Source organism: Gopherus flavomarginatus, chromosome 1 (assembly GCF_025201925.1).
Source record: "Gopherus flavomarginatus isolate rGopFla2 chromosome 1, rGopFla2.mat.asm, whole genome shotgun sequence".
Classification (NCBI taxonomy): domain Eukaryota; kingdom Metazoa; phylum Chordata; order Testudines; family Testudinidae; genus Gopherus; species Gopherus flavomarginatus.
The window spans coordinates 137587571-137613274 of record NC_066617.1 but is presented as its reverse complement, the minus strand read 5'-3'; the positions used below and the strand labels follow the sequence as shown (position 1 = coordinate 137613274).

Below are 25704 nucleotides of genomic sequence, written 5' to 3'. Positions count from 1 at the left end.
ACGGGCTAGCTCCCGGGCGGGGGGATGGTTCCTCGGGCGGCGGCCCCAGCTCCTGGCCTGGACGCGTCCTGCAGGGCGCAGGCCTAAAAAGGCAACACTGGAGCGCGCAGCCGGGTGGGAACCAGCGTCTCTAGGCACCAGCTGCCGCTGCCTCCCGGCCGGGAAAGGATTTAAAACACTCTCCATTTTGTGCGCCTGGCTGCAGCACACCCACCCCCAGCGCCGCCTCTGCAGCACAGGCCGCAGCGGGCCAAGGTCAGCCCTGAGCTGGCAGTGCCCGTCCCTGGTGTAAGTAACTCAGCAGCACAGAGTGGGTCTGAGAGGCGTTTAAACCGGCCTTAAAAGCAATTTGAAATGAGGGGGTTTCTGGTCCAACACCCTCTGCTCTTTCTCGCTGTGAAAAGGGGACCTGGCTGCTCTGGCACTATGTGGCTCCTATAAAACCTGATTAACTGAGCTGATGGAAGAGGAAGGGTGGACTTGTAGTTAAGGCACCATGCTGCCACTTGGGCCAGCTGGCTGTAATTCACAGCAGTGCCCCAGCCTTCCTGTTTCATCCCAGGCAGTGGTGAGCTGGAGCCAATTCACAAGAACTGGTTGTTAAATTTAGAAGCTGATGTAGAACCAGTTGCTAAAGGGATGGCCCAGCTTCCCCAGGGGGCAATTGAAAGGGCCTGGGGCTCCAGCCCCTTCTGGGAGCCTCAGGCCCTTTCAGTTGCCACCAGAGTCCCATTGCTGGAGCCCAGGAGTAGGGCTGCAGGGCTCTGGTGGCTATTTAAAAAGTTTGGGGCTCCCTCTGCTTCTACTGGCCCTTTAAATAGCTGCCAGAGCCCTGCTGCTTCCCCAGGGCTCTAACCACTATTTAAAGGACTGGAGTGGTAGAAGCAGGGGAGCCATGGGCCCTTTAAATAGCCCCCAGAGACCTGGGCTAGCAAGGGGCTCTAGGGGCTATTTAAAGGGCCAGAGCTCCAGCTGCCTCTACTGGCCTAGTCCTTTAAATAGCCACCAGAGCCCTGCCACTCCCCCAGGGCTCTAGCTGCTATTTAAAGGACTGGGGTGGTAGAAGCAGGGGAGCCATGGGCCCTTTAAATAGCTCCCAGAGCCCAAGGGTAGTGGGGGAGGAGGGCTCCAGTGTTATTTAAAGGGCTGGAGCTCCAGCTGCCTCTGCTACCCTGGTCCTTTAAATAGCTGCCAGAGACCAGCTGCTGCTTCTTCCCCAGTAGAAACAGGGGAGCCTGGTTCTTTAAATAGCCCTGGAGCCCCCCACTACCCACTTTGTCCCTTCCAAAAACTTTCCTAGTCCAAAGTATTGCAATAGAATTAAAGGCATGCCCCTATTTTTCCTCCCCAGATGTCTCAGTCAGTCAGTACCCATTATGCCTCTGGCATTTAAGGCAGTGACAAAAGCTCTTCTGCTCCTGCCTGTTTCTTTCAATGGTTCCTTAGCTGTTCCCCAGGTTTTTCAGCTCAGCCTCCACAGTTCTTAACCATGTTGTTTTCAGATGACTTTGTTTTTGCTTGTCTCATCTTATTGCTATTCTGGTGATGGAATCAGTTTCCATCTGAAGCACATGGCCAATCCATCTCCAGCACCTCCTGGTAATGATGGTGCTCATATCTTCTTGGATGCACCATGTGAATAGGTCTTGGTTTGATATTGTTTTGGGTAAAAATATATGGAGAATTTTTCTGAGGCAGGTAGTATGGAATGAATACAATTCAGACATGTCATACTTTGTCATTCCCTGGCATTCTGCACTATAATGTAGTGTTGGAAGTATGCAGCTCTGATAGATCCTGAGTTTGGTTTTGGTGTTGTATTTTGATGATTTCCAGAGTGTATTTAAGCTCTTGAAGGTGTTCCTGGCTTTATTAAGTCTGTTCCAGATATCCTGGTTTGTTCCACCGTCCTGGCTGTTGGTGCTGCCCACGTATGGGAATGTTTTTATTTTTATTTTTTTTTATTTTTATGTATTGTCAGGTAATCTGCAAAGTGGCTCTTTGCTCCAGTCATATACCATGGTGGCTGTGATACGCCCAGCAAAGTGCACAGTGAGACTTACCAGAGACCAGGAACTGGTGATCTTTGACTTCAGGGGACGTGACAAAGCAAAAAACCCAAAAGTCTATTTAAAATCTCTTGAGCACTGAATGCCCCACAGTTCCCACCTACTTTTGCTAGGTCACATTCACTGCTGCAAGGAAGGATGGTTCTTGTTTGGCTTGTTATTGCCTTAAAAAAACTCACAGACAAACAATCCAATGTTGTAATTTACCCCAGGGTTTCAATAGAACATAGTAGCAGAGGTGCGTGTTTGTCTCCATTTTATATCATCAGTCATTGTCCTTGCTCAATGCTACAAGTGAGTAGGAGCTAGCTGCAAGAATAGACAGACTAAAATCACACATTTAGAATAAAAGTCACAAGATTTTGCTTGGAATAGAAAATACATTGTGAGCTCAGCAAAATCCTCTCCTCTTTCCCTCTTCTAATACTCCAACAGACTTAGAGATTTAAATCACCTATAGCAAATGCTCAAAATCTGAACATAAAGTTTAAACAAAAATATTCATAGTAGCATTTGCATTTTGATTATTTCATGTTCTGTTGCATCAGAAGGTACTTTGCCAGGTGGAGTGGGAGGGAATCTCCAACATGTGCTTTCACTTTGATTTTGCTTACATGGTGTTCTAAAATTGCTAACACTTCTCCCACCAACTTTCCTTTCCTTTCCCATACATGCTCTGTTTACATAGGGAAAATTTCTGTGTACTTAACAGGTTTACAAGAGTCAGTTTTCAAAGCCATATTGGGTAAACCAATTGTGTCAGTTCTGCTGGTGAGGGAAAAACTTTCCCCTGGCCCCAGGCTCTCTCAAGTAATTGAATAGTCATGCCCCATACACAATGGCCACAAAATATTAGCCTAAACCATTTCAGAACATGGCAAATTACAATGTGGAGGGCCTTGCAACAGTGCTAGCTAATTACTAACCCTCCTAAATGCCTCTTGAAGTCAATGGAAACTGCAGGTGCTCAGCACTTCAGAGCAATGCCCCAAGGAAATAGGAGTTCCTTGGTGTGCTAGTTCTTGGGGTACCCAGTACTAAGAGTCACCTTGTTACCTACTGCCCCCAGCATAAAGTTCCCTGGTTTAGTATTGTGCAAGGCTAAACAATTAAGCCTTGCACTGCATCACCAGCTAAAAAGGGTGGAGTGACAACTCCCCCCTGCCCAAATGGGCCATCACAGAGAGACATGATCCTCTGGTGACTCATTTTTACCTTATGTCCTTAAAGTATGCTTTGAATATAAGTAATTTTTTTCCTTAAATATTACATACCTCTCACAATGATTATGAATCTTGACAAGTTACAAGCTTTCTGTAGTTACCTTATATGTTACTATTTATGGCTAAATACCCTGTATGACATGTGCTTGGTGTAGTGAGTTTGTCAGGTCTGAGGTAAGAATTGTTTGCAAAGAACAGGGGACCCTTTCCCAAGGGGTATCTGCATCACAACTGTATTTTAATAGTAGTATGCAGCTGTTTGACAGCTGCTGCCTTGGCCAGCATGCTGAGGACTGAATCAGGGATCTCTAGAGCTAAAAACATCAGTCTCTGCAGCTTAAGCTAAAGAGACAGACTATATAGCTGAGAACGGTAACATATTGACATCCTCTGTGTGCTGGGTACAGAGGGGGACATTTAACACGTACTGTGATGAGTGGGTTACATACTTCATCTGGGAATCCAAAGGCAGAGGAAGTTTGTCCCAAGCATCTGAGGCCCATGCTGCTTTGAATCCCAGACAAGTCCTCACTCAGGGGCCAGGACAGCTATCACCTTGGCTAACAGCAGGCACTGAACCAGGGCTCTCCAGCGCTGAAAACATAAGCCTCTATAGCATGAGTTGAAGAGTCAGTCTCTGTAGTTGGGGGTTGTAAAGGGCTAATGGGCTTAAAATCTAAACAGACATGACATACAAAGCGTGTGAAGGAAAAGTATAATTATTCCCATTTTTTCAGATGAGGAGCTGAGGCACAAAAGAGACTAAGTGACTTACCCAAGATCATGCATTGAATCTGTGGCATAGCAGGAAAATGAACCCAGATCTCCTGAGTAGCAATCCAGCGCCCTAACCACAAGGGAAAATTGACATTTTTTTTATTTATTTAAATAAACCTTGGATCTTAGCAATCTGAACACAACAGCACTGTGCTACTACGTGTGAACCAGAAAGTGAATTATTATAAACAGAACATAAATTTTGCCAGTCTAATATCACTGCCTAAGGTAAAGGCAATGTAACAAATAAACAAGCAACACACACAGGTAAAAGTAAATTAGATTTTAAAAGTTCTTTTGATGTTAATAATCTAAGATGTGAGCAGAACTCGGTGAGAGAGAATTTTAAATACATGCAATTTTCATAGTGTCTCCACCATAAAAAGTTAGAGCTACATTCTTCCCTAGTATAATTCTACTGCCAGTAATTCCCAGGGAGGAATTAGACCCAGTGATTTAAAGTCTGTTGGAAATGATGAGTCAATTGCTGCCCCTGCTTAGCATTTTGCTTGTCATATGATACAAAACAGGCATTTCTGGAATACAGGATGCACACTTCAGTATTTCAGCCTTAAAAAGATCAGAATTGCACAAGGCCATGTCTTTTCTGAGAGAAGCTGAGTGGAGCAGATTTTATTTCAACTACAGGCTTTATGGTTCTTGAAGGATGGGCTGCTAAACAAGGATAATCCCCTCCTCAAATTCCCAGCCAAACAAACGCTTCTTACAGAGTTCTCTAAACATTATGTTATTAAAAAAACACATTTTTAAGCAGTCGGTTACATTTCATTCCCATTATTTTCAGCTTATTTTATCTGCCTTTTGATAGGCCATTTAATATGTTCTTTGGCCTGTAATGAAATTTGTTGTATAGCACACGCTTGAAAAGAATGCGACAGGGAAGACAAACACATTGACTTTCTTATTTGTTACCAAGCACTTGACCCTGTCTTTGCTTCATTCTTTATTTGTACTTATTAGTGTTCTCAGGTGGCTGTTTCTGAAGGCAAAAACATGCCAAGTGTTCTTGTCTTGGTAAGTATTTTCTATGGATCATGAGAACGTTCAGTCACTGGAGAGTAGAAAGGAAGCATCTGTGCTTGAATCACGGCCTTGACTCTCAATCTGTGGTATATATTATGCAAAAGACTCCAGTTTGTGACTGATTCAGGTGAAAAGTGTTTTTTAACAAATCCTGAATTGGGATCAGGCAAGTAGAGCACTGTCTCTGTCTGCTCCTGCATAGGGAATCACAGGTTAGTAGGCACTTTGGTTTAGTGGCAGTCACATACATCCCAGGCTAGGCTGGAGTTCTCTTGCTTGGTCTATAGGTCTGTCTAGAGTAGGATAAATGGTGTGGTTTAAAAACAGGATGGTTAACACATTTTAAAGTCTTAGTGCAGACAGGGCAAGTTGTGTTTCAGCACATAACTGGAGAAGGAGGACATTCAGTAAACCATCTGAACTGTGGGCAACTTTCTGAGGAATGTGGTTGCAGGTTTTGTGATAAAAGTTCTAGGTTCTGGTACAAACTCCAGTGCATTCGTTAGTAGATTTGCTAAAGTTCGTGCCCCCTACAATGAATTTAGGCTCAATTTAAAGTGAATCTAGACAGATTTACAGTTTCAGATGTGAAGCTGGTTATGCATCGTTTTAACACAAAACCCGTTAAGACTCGATGGGCTTTGACTTCAAGGTTTGTCAGGGTTCATTTGACTCTGAAACTCAGATGGACTCTCAAGGTGTGCAAACCTCCCCTCCTCCCTCCCACAGTTGGAACAATGCTGAAGGAAAGGTTCACAGGAAACCCCATAAACAGAAACTTCAGCATTTCACCTGATTCTACTATTTAGCTGAGATGTGTCTGAATGAAAATCCTGGAGTCCAGGGGTGGCTCCAGGCACCAGCACACCAAGCCCATGCCTGGGGCGGGGAGCGGCCTGACGGTCGCTGTGAGGGTGGCAGTCAGGCTGCCTTAGGTGGCATGCCTGCGGGAGGTCCGCCAGTCCCGCGGCTTTGGCGCGGGACCAGCGGACCTCCCGCAGGCATGGTGCCGAATCCGCATTACCAGTGGACCTCCTACAGGCATGCCACCGAAAGCTGCCTGCCTGCCTGCAGTGCTTGTGGTGGCAAAATACATGAGGTAGCCATGTTAGTCTGGATCTGTAAAAGTAGCAAAGAGTCCTGTGGCACCTTATAGACTAACAGATGTAGTGGAGCATGAGCTTTCGTCTGTTAGTCTATAAGGTGCCACAGGACTCTTTGCTGAAAATACATAGCGCCGCCCCTGCTGGAGTCTGATCACCCACTTCCCTTGAGGAAGTTTGAATCCAGTTCCAAGATTTGTGACTGAATAGTCTCTGTATGCTGGGCTGAACCCAAACCTGTGTGTACTAACACCTTCACAGAAAGCTAGGTCAAAAAATTTTCAACTGAAGAGTTTTCCATCAATAGATGCATTTTCATCAAAATCAAAATGTTTCACAGGAATGTGTTGATTTCAATAACATTTTCAATGGGAAAAAGTCTAAACGGTTCATTTAGATAAGGTAAAATATTTTGTTTCAACCTTCTGGTTTTGATTAATTAAGTTTTGACTTTTATAGTATATTAAATATAGAACAAAGTATTTCAACATTATTGAAAAAATACATTTCACACAGTGTCAATGATAGAATTAAAAATTATTGAAACGAAATGATTCAGCTGTCCTGAATTTAAATTATTTTGGAACTTTTGTTTCACAGGAAGCTTTGAAATGTTAGCTTTTTATTCCAATTCAGAACAACCACAAAACAAACAAAATACTCAAACCCACCAAAAAATCAGCAAAGGTAGATTTTGCTGTGAAATTGAAATTCCAGTTTTTGACCAGCTCTCCCTCCAAACTTTGAGGAAGTTTAGTTCTGAGCTTTACAACTTGGACTCCTCCCTACTATTTAAGGACACAGTTAACTCACTTCAACGCTAATATATATTTCAGCTCCATAAACTTACAGAAGACCTGGCAACAAATTAAGTGTCAATGTCACTGTTGCACTAAGGGAAAGCAAAGACAAACACATTCAGGAGCAATGAGATATGCAAAAACTTTTAACACAGATCCTGCAAGCAGACCACTGGGCCATTGTCTTCTCCAGGGCTCCAGATGGCTATAAGGGTCTATCCACATAGACCTGATTGTAGGACTGAGGTATTTACTTTTTTTATTCTCATCTGCAAATGCATTCTTATTTCACACATTTCAATCCCCTCTCCAATACTAAAGTACAATTGATGTCAGAACACCACACTTTAGATTCAAACAAACAGCTACATCAGCATGTGGAACTCTAATATTAGCAAAGTTTATTTTCCTTTTTTGCTTGGGTTTGGCATAAAAAGAGTTAATGCATAAGAGCCATCTTCTCTAGGAAGCTCTTGAGTTGTGCCATTATCCCTGCATGCAAGTAGAAAATTCAGGTAGCGATTTCCATTTATATTGTATTGTTACAAAGAGCATTCTCCCCCTTTGTTGTTGCTATGTTTACAAATCTCTCTGCACAGCAGGATTATAGAGGACCATAATCTCAAAGAAAATAAACAATTGCCAATTTGTTTCCTAAGAGTAAATATTAGAAGAAAGATCTATGAAATACTATTGAAGACAGGAGGATCAGATCTGACACTGACCAGGCTCTCTTTGCTTCCAGAAAACAGCCCTACATCCTTCCCCCTAGAGAACATGGAACAACCAGACTTTCTGCAGGTAAGACAATGATATCTGCTGCTTGTGAGATTTTGGGGATATCCATATTCATTTATCATTTAAAAATCTATTCATGCATCTCCCCATAGCAGAGTCATTATTAAATGATGCAAAAAGTGGTAACAAAGCTGCAATTTAATAGGCAAGTAAAGTGTTTGATTCGTTGGGAATTGTCCAGCGTAGCTTTAGATACTTTGGATGGTAAAATCCATTTACATTTCTTTAAAGGAAAAAAAAGGGTGAGGATTCCTTGCAGCTATTCTTGCTTTATTTATCCAGAATGAGGGAGGAGAGCGGAATTAAAATTAATGCAAAGGAAAATGGATGCTATTACTGTAGCCTGAAAGGAGCATACTGCAGAAATGCAGAAAAATTATACAAAGGTAATGAGATGAAAAAACTGTGGTAGCACCTATACTTTAGCAGGCTGAAAAGGTATTGAAAGTGCACATTGAAATTGAATATTTATATGCTGAAAGCTTCTCTTTGTTACACACGTGGGGCCCAATGCGGCAAACACTTATTATTCTCATGAGTAGTCTGCTTTGGAACTGTGCTCTGTTTAGAGCATTTAGTTACAGGCTGAACAAAAGTGATAGTACTTTAGCATTTTTCACCTTATTGAAAATGTGATGCATGAAAATTAGTCATTGCCAGGTCTGAGTGACACTTCAACCTCCAGACAGGTTTAGACCCCAGCCCTGAACCCTGTAATGTACAGAGCCACAGTGAAGTCACAGAGGCTCTGATTGGTTACTGGGCTCCATTCACACGGAAGGAGTTATAGGATTGGGGCCTTAGCTACTAATTCCTTTTATGAAAAGTGTAAAAAATGGTTGATTGTACATCAACTGCTGTGCAGTGCAGCAAATGTGTAAGACAAGAAAGTACTGAAGAGTTGAAGTAGTAGAACAAGGGTTTCTGCAAGTCTGTTTACTGTTACAATAACTGTGATGGGTCTAATTCTGACTCCCTTCCTGATGTGGAGAAGTACCTTATTCTATAAATAACCCTATTTATTTCAATTGAGAGTAAAGTTCTATTCATTGTAATGAGGGAAGAATATGAATAATTTGTTTTGAACCCAGTTCATCCCACTTGCTGCAGTCTTCCTCAAATGGTTCATTTCCCTTCATGGAGAAAACAGCAGTGGGGAAAAAAATAGGACTCAATAATTGTACATGCCTGTCATAAACAGATAGCTAAGGGTTAATGTCTCTTTCACCTGAAGCACCTGACCAGAGGACCAATCAGGAAACCGGATTTTTTCAACTTTGGGTGGAGGGAATTGAGTGTCTGTCTTTTGTGAGTCTGCCTGCTTTCTCTGAGCTTTGGAGAAGTACTTTCTACTTTCTAGTCTTCTGTTTCTAAGTGTAAGGACAAAGAGATCAGATAGTAAATTCTATGGTTTCTTTTCTTTGGTATTTGCATGAATATAAGTGCTGGAGTGCTTTGATTTGTATTCTTTTTGAATAAGGCTGTTTATTCAATATTCTTTTAAGCAATCGACCCTGTATTGTATCATCTTAATACAAAGAGACCATTTGTATTTTTCTTTCTTTTTATATAAAGCTTTCTTTTAAGACCTGTTGGAGTTTTTCTTTACTTCAGGGAAATTGAGTCTGTACTCACCAGGGAATTGGTGGGAGGAAGAAATCAAGGGGAGATCTGTGTGTTGGATTGCTAGCCTGATTTTGCATTCCCTCTGGGGGAATAGGAAAGTACTTTTGTTTCCAGGACTGGGAACAGAGAGGAGGGAAGGGAAAAAGGATTATTTCCCTTTGTTGTGAGACTCAAGGGATTTGGGTCTTGGGGTCCCCAGGGAAGGTTTTTCAGGGGGACCAGAGTGCCCCAAAACACTCTAATTTTTTGGGTGGTGGCAGCAGGTACCAGGTCCAAGCTGGTAACTAAGCTTGGAGGTTTTCATGCTAACCCCCATATTTTGGACGCTAAGGCCCAAATCTGGGACTAAGGTTATAACATGGTGGCAGCAGGTGGGATATAGACAGAATCCAGAAGCCAGTAGGAATATTATATTTTTCTTTTCTCTGCTAAGGGCTTTTTAGCAGAGAGAAACAGTTTGGTTTTAAAAGGGAACCAGAGAGAATTTTTTTTTCTCTGCTCTCTCTGGCAGTTTGTGGCTTGCATGTTAAGCAAGAAGCCATTACCAAACTGTTAAGGGTCTTTTGTCATGCAATAGCCCTCCCATTAGGAGGCAAGTACCAGCACTTATATGCATGTAAATAAAGTGGTTTTTCTGGTTTCCCTTCATTGAACATTAGCTAGAGAGAGAAAAGGAAAAAAGCACTATTACTAGGCAGACTTCAGGAGGCAACAGAGAACCTGCAGTTCAGAAGATAAACACCGGAGGGCACCCCAACACAAGAAAACAGGAACCATGACTTCTAAGGCAAAAATTGAGGCCGAAGAACAAATCAAAGAAGCTGAACACAGGCGAGAGATGGAAAAACACAAACAGGAACTGGAAATAAAACAAAAAGAGATGGAGATGAAAGAAAGAGAAGAACAGATCAGAGAGGCAGCCTACCAAAGAGAACAGGCAGCCTACCAAAGAGAACAGGCCGCCACAGAAGCAGCACACAAAAGAAAACTAGAAGAAGAAGAGGTGGCCTACCGAAGGAAACAAGCAGAAGAAGAGGCGGCCCACCACCGAGAAATGAAAAACAACAAAAAGAGAATGAAGAGAAGGAAAAACAGAGAAAACATGAACTGGACTTGGCAAAAGCTGGGCTGCATGTGCCAGCCAACCCTAACAACCCGGCGCCCATTATTGCTCCACAGCACAGGAAATTTCCCACCTACAAGGCAGGTGATGACACCGAGGCCTTCTTGGAAAATTTTGAAAGAGCCTGTCTTGGGTACAGCATTCCCGAAGACCAGTACATGGTAGAATTGAGGTCACAGCTCAGTGGACCTTTAGCAGAGGTGGCAGCTGAAATGCCTAAGCACCAAATGAATGACTATAAACTTTTTCAAACCAAGGCCAGATACAGAATGGGGATAACCCCAGATCATGCCCGTCGGCGCTTCAGAACCCAAAAGTGGAAACCAGAGGTGTCATTTCCCAAACACGCCTACTACATTGCAAAAAACTATGAGGCCTGGATAACAGGAAACAACATTCAAACCTTGGAAGAACTAAACCTCCTCATACAAATGGAGCAGTTCTTGGATGGTGTTCCTGAAGACATCACACGGTACATACAAGATGGAAATCCCAAAGATATCGCTGAGGCGGGGGAGATTGGAGCCAAATGGATGGAACTGGCAGAAAGCAAGAAAGCTACTGTCAAGGGGAACGATTACCCCAGGGGGCACACAGACCATAAACCCTACAACCGAGGACAGCCAAAGACCCCACATACCACCCAAGTAAAGCCACAGATACCCTACCTTTCAACCTCACCAGTCTCCAGTAACTCACCTCGGCCCAGTGACCCATCAGATGGAAGATGCTTTAAGTGTAATGAACTGGGACATATCAAGGCCAACTGTCCAAAGAACACCATGCGAGTGCAATTCATTACACCACCATCACACCAAAGATCCCCAGGCCCGGATGCCTCTCAAATACCCTTGGAGCGAAGGGAAAATTTGAGAGTGGGCGGAAAGAAGGTTACTGCGTGGAGAGACACGGGGGCACAAGTGTCAGCTATCCACCAATCCTTCGTTGACCCCAAATTCATCAACCCAAAGGCCAAAGTTACAATTTACCCCTTCATGTCACAAGCTGTAGACTTGCCTACAGCTCAACTGCCTGTCCAGTACAAAGGCTGGTCAGGAATGTGGACTTTTGCAGTCTATGACAATTATCCTATCCCCATGCTACTGGGGGAAGACTTGGCCAACCAGGTGAGGCGGGCCAAGAGAGTGGGAATGGTTACACGTAGCCAAACCAGGCAAGCTTCCAGACCCATTCCTGTTCCTGAGCCGTCCACAGAGGCCCCGTCTGTGTTACCAGAGACCCAGACAGAGGTAGTGGACCCGGATTCCATGCCTACCACTGAAACAGCCACGTTATAACAATGCCAGTCCTGTAAAACAAAACAGGCTCAAAATTCACAATAAAATGCTGGAGGGAATGCCATGGTAGAGGGACATTCGCCACTTCTGAGATTGTCCAAAATCAAGAGATGTCTGGCTAAAACTGGAAAATTGGTGCAAGAGTTATTTCAGAGTATATACTCCCAACACTGCGTGTTACATGGGGTTAGGTAAATGATTAATTTAGGATGTACAAAAAATTGAGCCCACACAGATATCTGTTTGGAATCCTTGTGACTGTAGGTAATAAAGGTATTCAGTAATTATGGCTCCCGTCCTGCCATTGGATTCATGTGAGTAGAACTGTGCTAAGCTCCATTAACTTTAAAGGAGCTCTGTACGGACATAAGAGTGCACCTGCACTGACCTACTTGCAAGATCAAGATCTGATGTTGAAAAGAATACCCAACGTCAATATGTAGTTCACAAGAAAAATTCAATTATGTGCATATAACTTTGATGTTTTTAGGTGCAACCAGAGGAATGTTCTTGGTGCTATCTTTGCTGAAAAATTGCATCCTCTTGTAATATACATATTAATAGAAAATTATTGCTTTTCTACTGACATCCTTCAAATCTGCACATACAGTCCACTGATTATAAACTAACTGGTGTATTGTAACATCTTTAAGCTTTTAACAGGGCTGTCTCTGTCTCTGTCCTGGTCTACACTACACGTTTAAACCGAATTTAGCAGCGTTAAACCAAATTAACCCTGCACCCGTCCACACAACGAAGCCCTTTGTATCGATATAAAGGGCTCTTAAAACCGATTTCTGTACTCCTCCCCGACAAGGGGAGTAGCGCTGAAATTGGTATTGCCATGTTGGATTAGGGTTAGTGTGGCCGCAATTCGACGGTATTGGCCTCCGGGCGGTATCCCACAGTGCATCATTGTGACCGCTCTGGAAAGCAATCTGAACTCAGATGCACTGGCTAGGTAGATAGGAAAAGCCCCGCAAACTTTTGAATTTCATTTCCTGTTTGCCCAGCGTGGAGCTCTGATCAGCACGGATGATGATGCAGTCCCAAATCCAAAAAGAGCTCCAGCATGGACCATACAGGAGATACTGGATCTGATTGCTGTATGAGGAGACAAATCTGTTCTATCAGAGCTCTGTTACAGAAAACGAAATGCCAAAGCATTTGAAAAAATCTCCAGGCTATGTGTCATAAACAGATAGTTAAGGGTTAATAGAACAGAAGTACTTCATGTCTCTTTTGCCTATAAAGGGTTAACAAGTTCAGTGAGCCTGGCTGTCACCTGACCAGAGGACCAATGAGGGGACAGGATACTTTCAAATCTTGAGGGAGGGAATTTTTTGTGTGTGCTGTTAGTTTTTGGTTGTTGTTCACTCTGGGGGCTCAGAGGGACCAGACGTGCAACCAGGTTTCTCTCCAATCTCTCTGGTACAGTCTCTTATGTGCCCAGAATAGTAAGTACTAGGTAGATAAGGCGAGTTAGGCTTATGTTTGTTTTCTTTATTTGCAAATGTGTATTTGGCTGGAAGGAGTTCAAATTTGTATTTTGCTGAAAGGATTTTAATTTGTACTTGTATACTTAGGCTGGCAGGGTATTCCCAGTGTCTATAGCTGAAAGACCCTGTAACATATTCCATCTTAAATTTACAAAGATAATTTTTACTGTTTTTTCTTTCTTTAATTAAAAGCTTTTCTTGTTTAAGAACCTGATTGTTTTTTTATTCTGGTGAGACCTCAGGGGACTGGGTCTGGATCCACCAGGGAATTGGTGGGGAGAAAGGAGGGAAGTGGGAGAGAAAGATTAATTTTCTCTCTGTGTTAGGATTACTTTCTCAGGGAGAGTCTGGGAGGGGGATTGAGAAGGAGAGGAGAAGGTGAATTTTCCTCTCTGTTTAAGATTCAAGGAGTTTGAATCACAGTAATCTTCCAGGGTAACCCAGGGAGGGGAAGCCTGGGAGAGGCAACAGTGAGGGAAAGGGTTTACTTTCCTTGTGTTAGGATCCAGAGGGACTGGGTCTTGGGGGTCCCCGAGCAAGGTTTTGAGGGGACCAGATGTACCAGGCCCTGGAATTCCTGGTTGGTGGCAGCGCTACAAGTACTAGGCTGGTAATTGAGCTTAGAGGAATTCACGCTGGTACCCCATCTTTTGGACGCTAAGGTTCAGAGTGGGGGATTATACCATGACACTATGATACAGAGTCCACAGCAGGGACTCAGCACAGTGCTGCGTGACAAGTGTAACAGAAAGCCAAAGAATCAAATGGAGGGAGGGAGGGGGGACTGAGGACTCCAGCTACCTCACAGTCCCCGCAGTCTCCGAAAAGCAATTGCATTCTTGGCTGAGCTCCCAATGCCTGAAAGGTCAAAAACATTGTCCCGGGTGGTTCAGAGTATATCTCGTCAATTTCTCCCCTCCCCCCCATGAAAGAAAAGGGAAAAAAAATCGTTTCTCGCCTTTTTTCAATGTCACCGTATGTCTACTGCATGTTGCTGGTAGACGCGGTGCTGCGGCTCTGAACAGCAGCATCCTCTCCCCTTCCTTTCCTGATGGCAGACAGTGCTAAATGGTGGAAAACCGTCCTCATCATCCCATGAGTGCTCCTGGCTGGCCTCGGTGAGGTCGGTCAGGGGCACCTGGGCAACAATGGGAATTACTACTGGTCATTCCCGGCAGATGGTGCAAAAGGATTGAAAACCATCTTCATCATAGCAACTGGGGGCTGAGCTCCATCAGCCCCCCCCTTTCATGTCTAATGAACATTCTGTACTGCCTGGACTATCATAGCAGCGGGAAGCTGCCTCCCCCTCACTTTATCTCACTAAAATGTCAGTGTTTCTTATTCCTGCATTCTTTATTACTTCATCACACAAATGGGGGGGGGGGGGGGACACTGCCACGGTAGCCCAGGAGGGTTGGGGAACGAGGGAAGCAACGGGTGGGGTTGTTGCAGGGGCACCCCCTAGAATGGCATCATCATTTCTGCAGGATCTCTGGGGCTCTGACCCGGAGCGGCTGTGCTCTCTGGTTTTCTAGTACACTTTCCCCGTATTCTAGGCAGGACTGACTCTATTTTTAGACAAAACATAAAGAAGGGAATGACCTGGGGAGTCATTCCCATTTTTGTCCATGCGCCCCCGGCTGACCTCAGCGAGGCCAGGCAGGAGCACCCATGAAAGCAGCAGATGGTACAAAAGGACTGATAACCTTCATTGCCAATTTCCAGTTGCAAACGGTGCAAAATGACTGATAAACGTCATCACCAATTTCCAATTGCAGATGGTGCTATAGCTGGTAATCGTCTCTTTAACCTTGCAAAGGCAAATGAATACTGCTGTGTAGCACTGCCGTACCGCGTCTGTCAGCAGCATCCAGTACACATATGTTGACAGTGACAAAAGGCTAAACAGGCTCCATGGTTGCCATGCTATGGCGTCTGCCAGGGCAATCCAGGGAAAAAGGGCGCGAAATGATTGTCTGCCGTTGCTTTCACGGAGGAAGAAGGATTGAGTGACGACATTTACCCAGAATCACCCACAACACTGTTTTTGCATTGGGATCTCAACCCAGAATTCCAATGGGCGGGGGAGACTGCGGGAACTATGGAATAGCTACGGGATAGCTACCCACAGTGCAACACTCTGGAAATCAATGCTAGCCTCGGTACATGGACGCACACCGCTGAAATAATGTGCTTAGTGTGGCCACGTGCACTCAACTTTATACAATCTGTTTTAAAAAACCAGTTTATGTAAAATCAGATTAATCCCATAGTGTAGACATACCCTCTGTCTCTCTGTTTTTCTCTCTCTCTCTCTCTCTCTTACACTTACACACACACACACACACACACACAAAGGAGGAAATCATGGAGCAGAGCAGATGTTTAAAAAGCAGGGGTTAATGTTTGCAGGGCAGGTACATGAAGAACTCCAGCTGCTCCCTGTTAAAAGGTGAGCATGTATAATGTCAGACCTTCTACAAGATCAAGCATAAGCAGAAAAATCCATACAAACTGAATTCTTAGTCTTGTGGAACTTAGAGACGGAAAAGACCAATTAACTATTCAGTCCATCTGATGATATGTGCAGGATGCCCCCTCCTCCAGTCATTGCCCATTGTTATTGGATCTAAACAAATAAAATAAAATGCTTTTTGAAGAAATGAAGGGAGTGAGAACTTCCCATATTTGATTGCTATGCAGCAGAAATAACTTAGATACGTAATCTGTAGCTAATAAGGAAATGAAATATATGTGTGGCCACTAATTCATTCAAAACATATCAGGAGACTAAACCAATCCCTTTCTTCTATACTAAGTGTAACAATGAACCTGAACCAGGTGGGAGACCTCTCTGCTCTCAAATGACTGAAATATTTGCTTTTTCCAGAGAGAGAACTGGAGTGATTCTGCTAGGATCACCGTTATTCTGTGTTTATTCACACATTAAAGCTGTCTGCAGTAGTTTGGTTTAACAGGACAAGCAAGGCTGGCTCAGGATCACTTTTCTGAATGATTAAGGGCAGAGTGTATCTGGGGTGCAGAAGAACAGAAATTCATGAAAGAGACATTAAGAATTTCAACAGTCTCCCAGGGACTCATCTTGAGAGAAAAGAAAAAAAACAACAACAAAAAAGCCCTACAACATGTAAGTCAGAAAATGGCTTAGTCAAGCAGGATCATGGGAACAGCTTAAAAGAAACTAGTTCCTTTTCCTGGCAGTGTTGCCACTTCTCAAGAGATTCTCTCTCAAAATGTTGGCTAGTCCCCAGTGCTTCAGGCTGGAGAACAGGCGCTTACTAAGCCGATCACATTGAGGAGATGTTTCTGTTGGTGGCAGTAGCAGAAGTGCTGTTTGTTCTGGGTTTGGCGTGGAAGTCAGATTCTCTTTGTTCACCCACTACTTTTTACAAAAACTGCTGGATCCGACGCTTCCCGGGTCTTCTGATTGATCTGGAGGAATCTCAGAAGAGGGGAGCCCAGGTGCTGAAGATTTACACAGAAGTCACAGCTGAGCAATGCAGCCGGACCTGCTGCCTTCTGAAGAATGGTAAGTGTTTATTATTTGCTTCTGTGTATATAGCCTATACAGTCTATATTAAAAATATATTACCACACATGAAGAAAGTTAATTTTAGGCTGTTTATACATCATTTAATCATTATTCCAAACAGTAAGAATGCAAAAATTTGGCAGTATTTTCAGGATAGAAAGGAAGGACACATCTAAACTATTTCCCTCCTATCTCCCACCTTTCTCCTTATAAAAGTGAACTTGGCTACTTGAACTCTTTGGAAGAGCAAACTAGAATGCTGACATTCTTAGATAAGACTAAGAGTAGGGTCTGTCTCTCCTGAACAATAGAGGAATATGTATTTATTTAAAGGTTAATGAAATGGAAGAACTCTAGATTTCCATTACAACACTGGTTTCTTGGGAACAATGTGCCAACAACTTTACTGTTTAAGTAAAGGAGACCCACAACATCCTTGGGAGTGATTCTGTCACCAGGAATCAGGCTAACAAGACCATTACTCCCTAAGTAGTACTACTGATTTCAATAGGACTACACTCAAAGTAAGTTACTACTAAACCTAAGTAGGGATGGCAGAATCAGGCCTTCATTTGAAGTAAGTTAACAAGACTGTAAACTCCTTGAGGCCGGGACCATCTTTTTTATTCTGTGTTTATAGAGCACCTAGAACAATGGGGACCTGGTCCTAACATTTTACAAATTATGAAACAGACTCAGAGCTGTTATTTGACTTGCCAAAGATATATAAAAAGACAATATTAGAGGTGGAATTAGAACTCAGGAACTTCTGATTCTTAGCCTCAAACCACATGATGACTGTACTGCTTCTCTGTGCAATTGCAGAAAGCTAAAGATTCAGTTAGGGTTTCTGCATTTGGCATTAATAGGGCAGGATGCTTTGTTGGAATATTAGCCTTGAAGAGGATCAAAGCAGATACTGGAAAAATTGCATAGCAATAGTAAAAGCAAAGCCTCCTAGTTTAACTTTTGAGAATATTTTGGATGACCTACTGGGGGTAGGCATCTGTGAGGAAAATTAAGTGCCTGCATCATAAATTGAGAGGGTTTGGATATCAGCAAGGGGCATTTGGGGAGGAGTTGATCTGTGTACAATACAATGACTAAATAGTTTGATATAAATGTAGGAAGATTTTATCCCAGATTAAAAAAACATTCTATATACTTTGCTTGCATTTTGTATGTCTCGCCTAAGAAATTTCCACTAAAAGATATAAAATTTGTATTAGATTTCTGAGGAAGATTGGCAATGGCACATGGAACATTACAACACAGTCACAGGTTCAAATATGGTTCTGTTATGTTATAAACAAGAGTTTATCTATTGATGGCACTTCAATTTACTGTCTGAAATAAGCTTAAAAAACACTCTAGTTCCCAGTAGACAGATCCACCACCAAAACGACCATTACGAACAACCATTACAATTGGCAATCTCATCGAACAGGCAAGGACTGAATGGAAATGGAGGTTCAAAAACAAAAACACCTTTGGACCATTCAAAACAGAGTTTTATGGACATTGGCAAAAGTGACACAGGGAAATGTACTCCTTCATTGCCCACGCTGTATGAACTTGCTTTTGTTTCCAGGACTCTCAAAAACAGTAGGTTTAACAAGCATGAAAAAGCTAAAATAATTAGAACAAACTAACTTAAAGTTGCCTGCTAACTCTCTAAGGTAAGGAAAAACATTACTATAGCATGGTCTTGCAATATTTGTTGTTTCCCTACCAAAGAATCCTCATCCTTACCAAGAATTATGATTGGGGCAAATTAATTAGTAAGCCCATTCAAACAAGCTTCACTTACTTTAAGCATAAAACAAACATACATGTTAAAGGGTATCTAGACTCTAATATTCATTCTTTTCAAATGAACATAGACTTATTTTTGTGACCTTCAATGAAAGAATGTAGTGAAATTTGCACATGCTGAGTAATACGTAAAAACAATGGTGCTTTTAAAAGAAAATTTTGAGATTAAAACAGATGCCTACATTGGCTCCTGAAAATCTTCCATACATAAGAAGTGTGAATGTAAGATTTGGGGGACTAGGTCCTTGCTTTGAAATAATATGTCCATTTAGCACTCCTATTTGGAGGTATTTTGTGTTCTTAAATAAGACATACTTTAACCAGGAAAACTGCAGAGTATTTGATGCATAATAGTACTAAAAGAAACAAGACATGCTATCATCATAGGCCATATTAGTGCTCTTAATAATGTACACCTGCCTCTGAGGGTAAGGGTACAGATTGCTTCTGTAATTAGTGAAAATTGAAGAGTACAGTTGTATCTAAGGTAAGATTATCAACATGAACAAAAATATAACACTTCTAGTTTTTAAACAATGACTCTATACAAAGTTTGTACTCCTAGATTATTAGAATTTGTAAAGATACCGTGTAACTGCAAATATGTTTTGCAAGCCTGCATTGGTTCCAGCTTCCCAAAATACCCATGGTGTTCACTTTACCTCTATATACCTGATGTTTCAGTCTTGAACTTCTATTGAGCATAAACTGCCAAGCATATTGTACATTAACTCTTGTGATGTAGATTACTAATGTCAGCTAGTGATCAAATATTGTATTAGCCATTACACTACAACAAATATTTGAAAAGCCATTTTCATGATGTTTGCTTACTATTTATTAAAACTGAAAGAGAAAATTAAAAGGCTTATTGGTGCTGAGAGCAGTTTTCTGTGTAGTCAGTCTTACAAATGGTCAGTGAATCTTAAGTTCTTTTACACATGGAGAAAACCGTTTTCTATACATGACCCATAATGATGCCTAGAGCACTCAGGGAATGGATGAAAATATTTATAGAGTGACTGAAGATGGCTATGTAACACTGTGGTATTTATGCACCAGGTCTAGTATGTGTTTGAATCTTATTTAAAGACTGGAACAAAACAGTCAGAATTTTCTATGAAGCCTGTAGAATTATCCTTCTGTCCTTCACACAGAATGTTTTCTGTTGTTTTCATAATGACAGTGTTTATATTTCCTTGCACCTGTCTTTTATTAAAGAACAAATGTATGCTAACCACAAGCTTTCATCAGTCTGATAACTCATTGGAGGCTGATGACAGTTGACTAGAATTAGATATAGACTATGAAGAATGACCTCAGACAAGGAAAACTTGCTAATTATTTTCTGTTTTTGAGACCTGATCATACCTCCCTTTGACAGAATTTTTATTATCATTTTAAAGATACTCATCTGTTGTTTATTGATTTTTCTGTGTTGGTTCCAGTTGGGCAAAGAAAGTTTTGGTTTAAAACCCAAAGTCTGGTCTATTTTTGCTGTAATATGTTGTTTGTAATTAATTACTTCATTTTGAAAGCTGGTGTTTTTAGGTTTATCATAGACAAATCAAGCGCATATCCTGAAACTCAGAAATACTTATTTTTTTAAAAAATCACCTCTTTTACTGCACTAACTTTGCTTGTCTATATTGACGAGCCTATTTCCAAGTAGTATTTTGATTGTGTTATTCTGATGTAGTATGTAGGCTACTAAATGAAAAAAAATTATAAAATAACCAGAGAAAATATTAAAAGGCTGGTTTTGGTATATTTCAACAACAAATATCTTCCTCTTTTTCCACTGTAGATAACTGAAAATGCTTTGTGAGAGTGTAAATACATGGGGGGGGGAAGAGAAGTTGTGATTTTTCCATGATTATCCATGCAAATGGTATTAACAAAATTATTCCAAAAGCTAGTTCCCTGTTGGACAAAGCACTGGGGTGATTGTTGATATAAACATCACAGTAATGTAATACATTTATTACATGCTGTTTGTTTTTGAATTATTCTGTATGGATTCAGTATAATATTAAAGATTTTTGTTCTTGCTGTAAAGATATACCTGCTCTGTAATTAAAATCACATTCTTTTACATCAAAAACTACAGAATCATTCCAGAAATGTTTTTGTATCAAGTGCTCAGCTCTATTGCTGCATGTGTTCCAAGCATAGCTATGCTGACACATACCATAAGCATGTAATCTGGAAAGCACACTACAAAAACAAATGGTCCAATTCAAATTCAAAAATATGATCAGCATTTTCTCATATGCTCTGCTAACAGCCAGAATTAGTAGCAGAAGATACCCCTTTTAATTTTTAATTTCAGTCATAGCTTCTTTGCTATAGACTCTGGGCCCGTTCCTGGGCCCTGAATGCAAGTAGCCCTGTTTTAGCTCAGTTTAGTTTAGTTTGTGACAGGGGAAGAGGAGATGAGGTAAAGAAACTATGATGATGATAACAAAAGCTAACAGTAATCTTACTGATGGTAAGTAAATCAATGCAGTGAAGGAAAATTAGCTTTGGACAAGATGTTTTGCTTTTGAACTATAAGATAGTCTCACAGGAAATCCTGCCAGTGTTCTGAACTGCACCTGACTAATTTAATGGAAAGTATTTCAGCATTAGTATTAGACAAGCACGTGGGGCAAAATTTTCAGGAGTGCTTAAATGACTTAAAAGCCTAAGTTTCATGTTCAAAAGTGGCTTTGGTACTTAGAAGCCCAAGTCTCAAGGCAATGGGATTTGTGCTGCTAAGATATCTAAGTACTTTTTATTATTTTGTCCATGAACTTTTTTTTTGGTTGATAGATCTGAAATCCAAATGATAGTGTATCAGACCTGGAGTTGTATACACTTAACAGGTACACACTTATTGTTTCCCCCACCCTCCCCCAAAAATACAATATTGCACTGTCAAAAAACCAAAAGATGATGGCTGGTTTAGGGGATAGTTAAGGGGGTACGCCTCATGCTTGAATGCAGTCCACCTCTGGAGTGACCAGAAGGAATTGCTATCTGACAGCTTTTTAGTAAGCTGTGTGAAATGAGTAGGTGGTCTCAGACTAATTCCTAATGGACAGTCATCCATGTCACAACAGCTACCATCTCAAAGTCACCCCTGCTGGCAGCTTTAGAGGTCCAGAACCATCTCATCCGTAGAGGTGGACAGTTCAGAACAAGGTTGAGACACAATGGAAGGAGATGTGCGGAGAAGCTTGTAATACCACTGGACTGTGGCATACCTATTGTTCTGTGAACCATGAGAATGATCTGCAATGCAGATAACTCAGCTTTTTCTCTGCCCGCTTGCCCAATTGTAAAATGAGAATTAAAAATTCTTATAGTACTTACCACACAGGGTGCTGTGAGGTTTAATGAAAGTTTGTAAAATGTTCTGGTTTAAAAGTGCTGTTTAACTGTCCTTTATTAGAACTTGTTTGATGTTAAGCAATAGAAATGAAAGGCAATGTGCCTGGGTCATCATGTCCACACAAACTCTGTTTTACTCTTTTCTCATTATAGTTTCCTGTAACCTGGCAGTTTTCTACTTTGAAACTATCCATGAGAACATTAATTGCCTGCACATTTATTGTCCAGCCTTGGAAAGCTGCATATTGAGGGCTAGAACCAATGTCATTTTGTACAACATCACAACAGGTAACAATGTATTATGCACACACAGGCTGAAACAGGCCAGAGATGGGGTAATTGACTATCATGTTGGTTCAGTCATTATGTTAAGATGAGGGGTGAACATCACCTTATTTCATTTGAAGCACAGGTACACATGGTAAAAGTGTCTTAGGGGATTTTTCTTTGTCTACAACAGTTATAAACTAACTTGTAAATTGCATTTACTTAGATGTATGTGTATATTTTATTTCCTCCCTTTCATTCCAACATTTGAAAGATGAACTGAAAATGCACAGTATTGCTATGCTTTACACTTTCAGATGTGTATTTAATGTCTTTTTTCCCCCTTTAACAGGAATTGATCCGGATCTTCTTGTTTTTGAAAAATTGTCTAAGGATCCAAATACCCGTTCCTCTTTTAACAAATGGGAAAGGCAAAACAGCTCCAGGACTGCTGATTCAGAAAAATGCCGACACAATAATGTCACACTGAGGTCTCTTCTACTCCAGTATCCACCTTCTACCACTAGCCAGGGCTTGGTAGCAAATGGTAGTCATAGCCACAGTACAAGTGGCTTGATCCCAAATACCAAACCAATCACACGTTCATGGGCAAGGTCTCTACCCTTGGATGACCATTTTGCTAAGGAGATGGAATTGACTTCAGAAAGTACAGGTTTGACATCTAATTCAGACAAAAAGATGTCTGTATCCACTAAGATGTTATCTCATGTGCCCAGTCCTGCTCGCCTAAACATCAGTCAGCAGCACTTCAATGAAACCAAAGGATACAGTGGCAGGAACTACACTTCAGATAATGAGGGTCAAAGACCTGCTTGGGTGGCAGTGGATACAGGTGCCTGGTTTGTCCCTTTGGTGCTTTGCTCTTCTTTCATCTTCCTTTGCTGTTGTACTGTTCTTCTGGCAGCTGGGCGCTGCAGAAAGAGGAGAGGTCACTATAAACCAGTGCAGAGAGGAGAGGGAGGGTCCAAGCAGTACATAAAATATACTCTTGTAAAGGATAGTTTGTAATAGCAGATACTGAAAAAGTAATAAGGAGCTAAATAACCTGCATCACTCATGTTGGTGGAGAAAGAGGCAGCAGCCGTATTTAGTGAAATACCTCTCTCAGCTTATTTCTTGGGGGTTTCCCTTTGGAGATTTTGAACTATTTTTGGTGAATGTCTCAGCAGCTTTTGATAACAGTGTCGACTAAACGTCCTGTTATAATTCTCTTTTTACTACCCACTGATCCAAAGAGATATAGGGCCAAATTCTAGTCACAGCTACGTGCTCACAACTTCCACTGAACTCAGAGGTATTTCTACATACCTTTGTTTATAATTTGATCAAGAGTAAAGCTAGAATCCTTTTCTAACCTCTCTGTAGAGACAATGGGCTTGATTCTCCACTTCCTCTGGGTGTACTCTTCCCTGTCTTACTTTGTATAATGTAAAGCAAATGTAAAATGCAACCATATCAGAAAAGCAGCATTTTACACTTACGTTGCCTAAGTTTTTATGGAAACAAAAGGTGCAAGGTTATGGAGAAACAGACCTAGTTACTTTTAGATCATTAATATCCTGAACAACATCCATACCTTTAAAACAGTGGAAATTTAGAGTTTGAAAACACGCAGTTGTCTGCTTAACCATCCAGAACAGGATTGTTCCTACTGTGTTTTTAAAATTATTCTGGTGATGGGACTTCCACAATCTTTTAGGTCTTATTATTAGGAAATGTACTTTAATATTTAGCCTATATTTTCCTTTGCCTGTTGCAGCATTCTCAATTGCCAGTTCCCTTCTAGGCATCTCTAGCACCATGCTCTCCGGCCCCACTCCCATCCTAGATGCCAACCCTTCTTTCACCTCCTCCCAAGCCAATAGTCCTTCAAGCTGGTAACGCTCTCCTATATCCTACAAATGTCAAACACCCCAAAGTCCCTCCTCCCCCACAAGAAAATTGACTGAGTCTCTTGAATAGTAAAACATACATTTAACTTTTAATCGTCTCTGGGCTACTGTTTCCATTAAAAGGGCCTCTACTTCTGTTCTCAAAGTAAATCCCAGAGGTTGGATCTTTTGCCTTTCCCCTGGCAAAATGAGGATGAGATGTTTTAGCCAGACATTTGTCATTTTCCATGAAACACTGCCCTCTTGCATCACCTCACACACATATTTCTTGTCCTTATCTGTGTGACCGGGATCCCATTGCGGGTCAGCTGTGGTCACTCAAATAGGGTGAACTGCACAGAATGGGGCAGACAATCTCCCCAAAGCTGGTGGATATTGTAGTACTTAGCATAAAACAGCTTCTTTATTACCTCACTGATTATTCAGAAGTCCAAAAAACACAGTTCCCTTAAGCAGGGGTTCCCAAACTTGGTTCACGGCTTGTTTAGGGTAAGCCCCTGGCAGGCCATGAGATGCTTTGTTTACCTGAGCATCCGCAGGTACGGCCACTTGCAGCTCCCAGTGGCCGTGGTTCACCATTCCCAGCCAATGGGAGCTGCGGGCGGCCGTACCTACGGACGCTCAGGTAAACAAAGCATCTTATGGCCTGCCGGGGGCTTACTCTGAACAAGCCACGAACCAAGTTTGGGAACCCCTGCCTTAAAGTGATCCAGCCTCAGGCCTCCATCCAGGTACCCAAATCAAATATATGATGAAATAAGATTTTGAAAAATCATCATAAAAGAAAAGGTTCTACTAATCCCAAAGGATCGGACACATTACCTCCCTGGTTAATGAATGTTTCAGATCTTACCCAAATGCACGCTACATCCAATTCTTATTAAATAAACTAAAATTTATTACAAAACGAGAGAGTAGGGTTAAAAGATCAATATACATACAGACTGAGTTCAGTTCATTGAGGTTCAGATTCATAGCAGAGATGGTGAGCTTTGTAGTTGCAAAGAGTTTTTTCAGATATAGGTTATAGTCCAATGTCCAAATATATTCAGGGCGGGCCAGCATAACTGGGACCTTAGTCTTACGACTCAAACTTCCCCTGATGAAGAGCTAAGCAGAGCTAAGATGACAGAATCAGGACCCAAGGATCTTTTATACAATTTCATGTCCTCTTTGACAAGTTGGGAGTTCCCCCCGGGAACAAAAGCTAATTAGGATGACTTGGAAGGAAGTCATCAGTGGTACTTAGCTATACGAATTAACATAAGGCAATTCGCTTGTTCTTCCACCATTCATAGATTATTTGCTGTAATTTCAAAGAGAGATGAATACAGAGATATCCTGTGTTTACAATTCATTTAAATGCTAGGATGTTCTTTTGATTTCTGAATTATCAGAACACACCATAGACAGGGACT

The 25704-nt window shown here is 41.7% G+C and overlaps 1 protein-coding gene across 4 annotated transcripts; it reads left to right on the top strand.

Annotated features, from left to right (window-relative positions):
* Nucleotides 1–21: 21 nt before the first annotated feature.
* On the top strand, nt 22–24793 carry MANSC4 (MANSC domain containing 4). 4 transcript variants are annotated; one of them, XM_050966259.1, is made up of 5 exons: nt 7232–7531; nt 7762–7817; nt 16254–16913; nt 22260–22394; nt 22726–24793. In XM_050966259.1, exons 3-5 carry the CDS (start codon nt 16685–16687, stop codon nt 23400–23402), a joined length of 1041 nt encoding a protein of 346 aa, XP_050822216.1. In that variant the 5' UTR covers nt 7232–7531; nt 7762–7817; nt 16254–16684; the 3' UTR covers nt 23403–24793. The 4 variants fall into 4 exon arrangements, 1 of the variants encoding a protein (XP_050822216.1); XR_007776114.1 differs by lacking the exons at nt 7232–7531; nt 16254–16913; nt 22726–24793 and adding an exon at nt 22–288 and having other exon boundaries at nt 22260–22621; XR_007776113.1 differs by lacking the exons at nt 7232–7531; nt 16254–16913; nt 22260–22394; nt 22726–24793 and adding exons at nt 22–288; nt 12875–13550.
* Nucleotides 24794–25704: the final 911 nt, after the last annotated feature.

Coding starts and splice junctions, on each gene's coding strand:
- MANSC4 (XM_050966259.1), top strand. CDS start 16,685: ATGTTTCTGTTGGTGGCAGTAGCAGAAGTGCTGTTTGTTCTGGGTTTG. Junction 16,914..22,259: donor CTGCTGCCTTCTGAAGAATG/GTAAGTGTTTAT, acceptor TTCTCATTATAG/TTTCCTGTAACCTGGCAGTT. Junction 22,395..22,725: donor TTTGTACAACATCACAACAG/GTAACAATGTAT, acceptor CCCCTTTAACAG/GAATTGATCCGGATCTTCTT.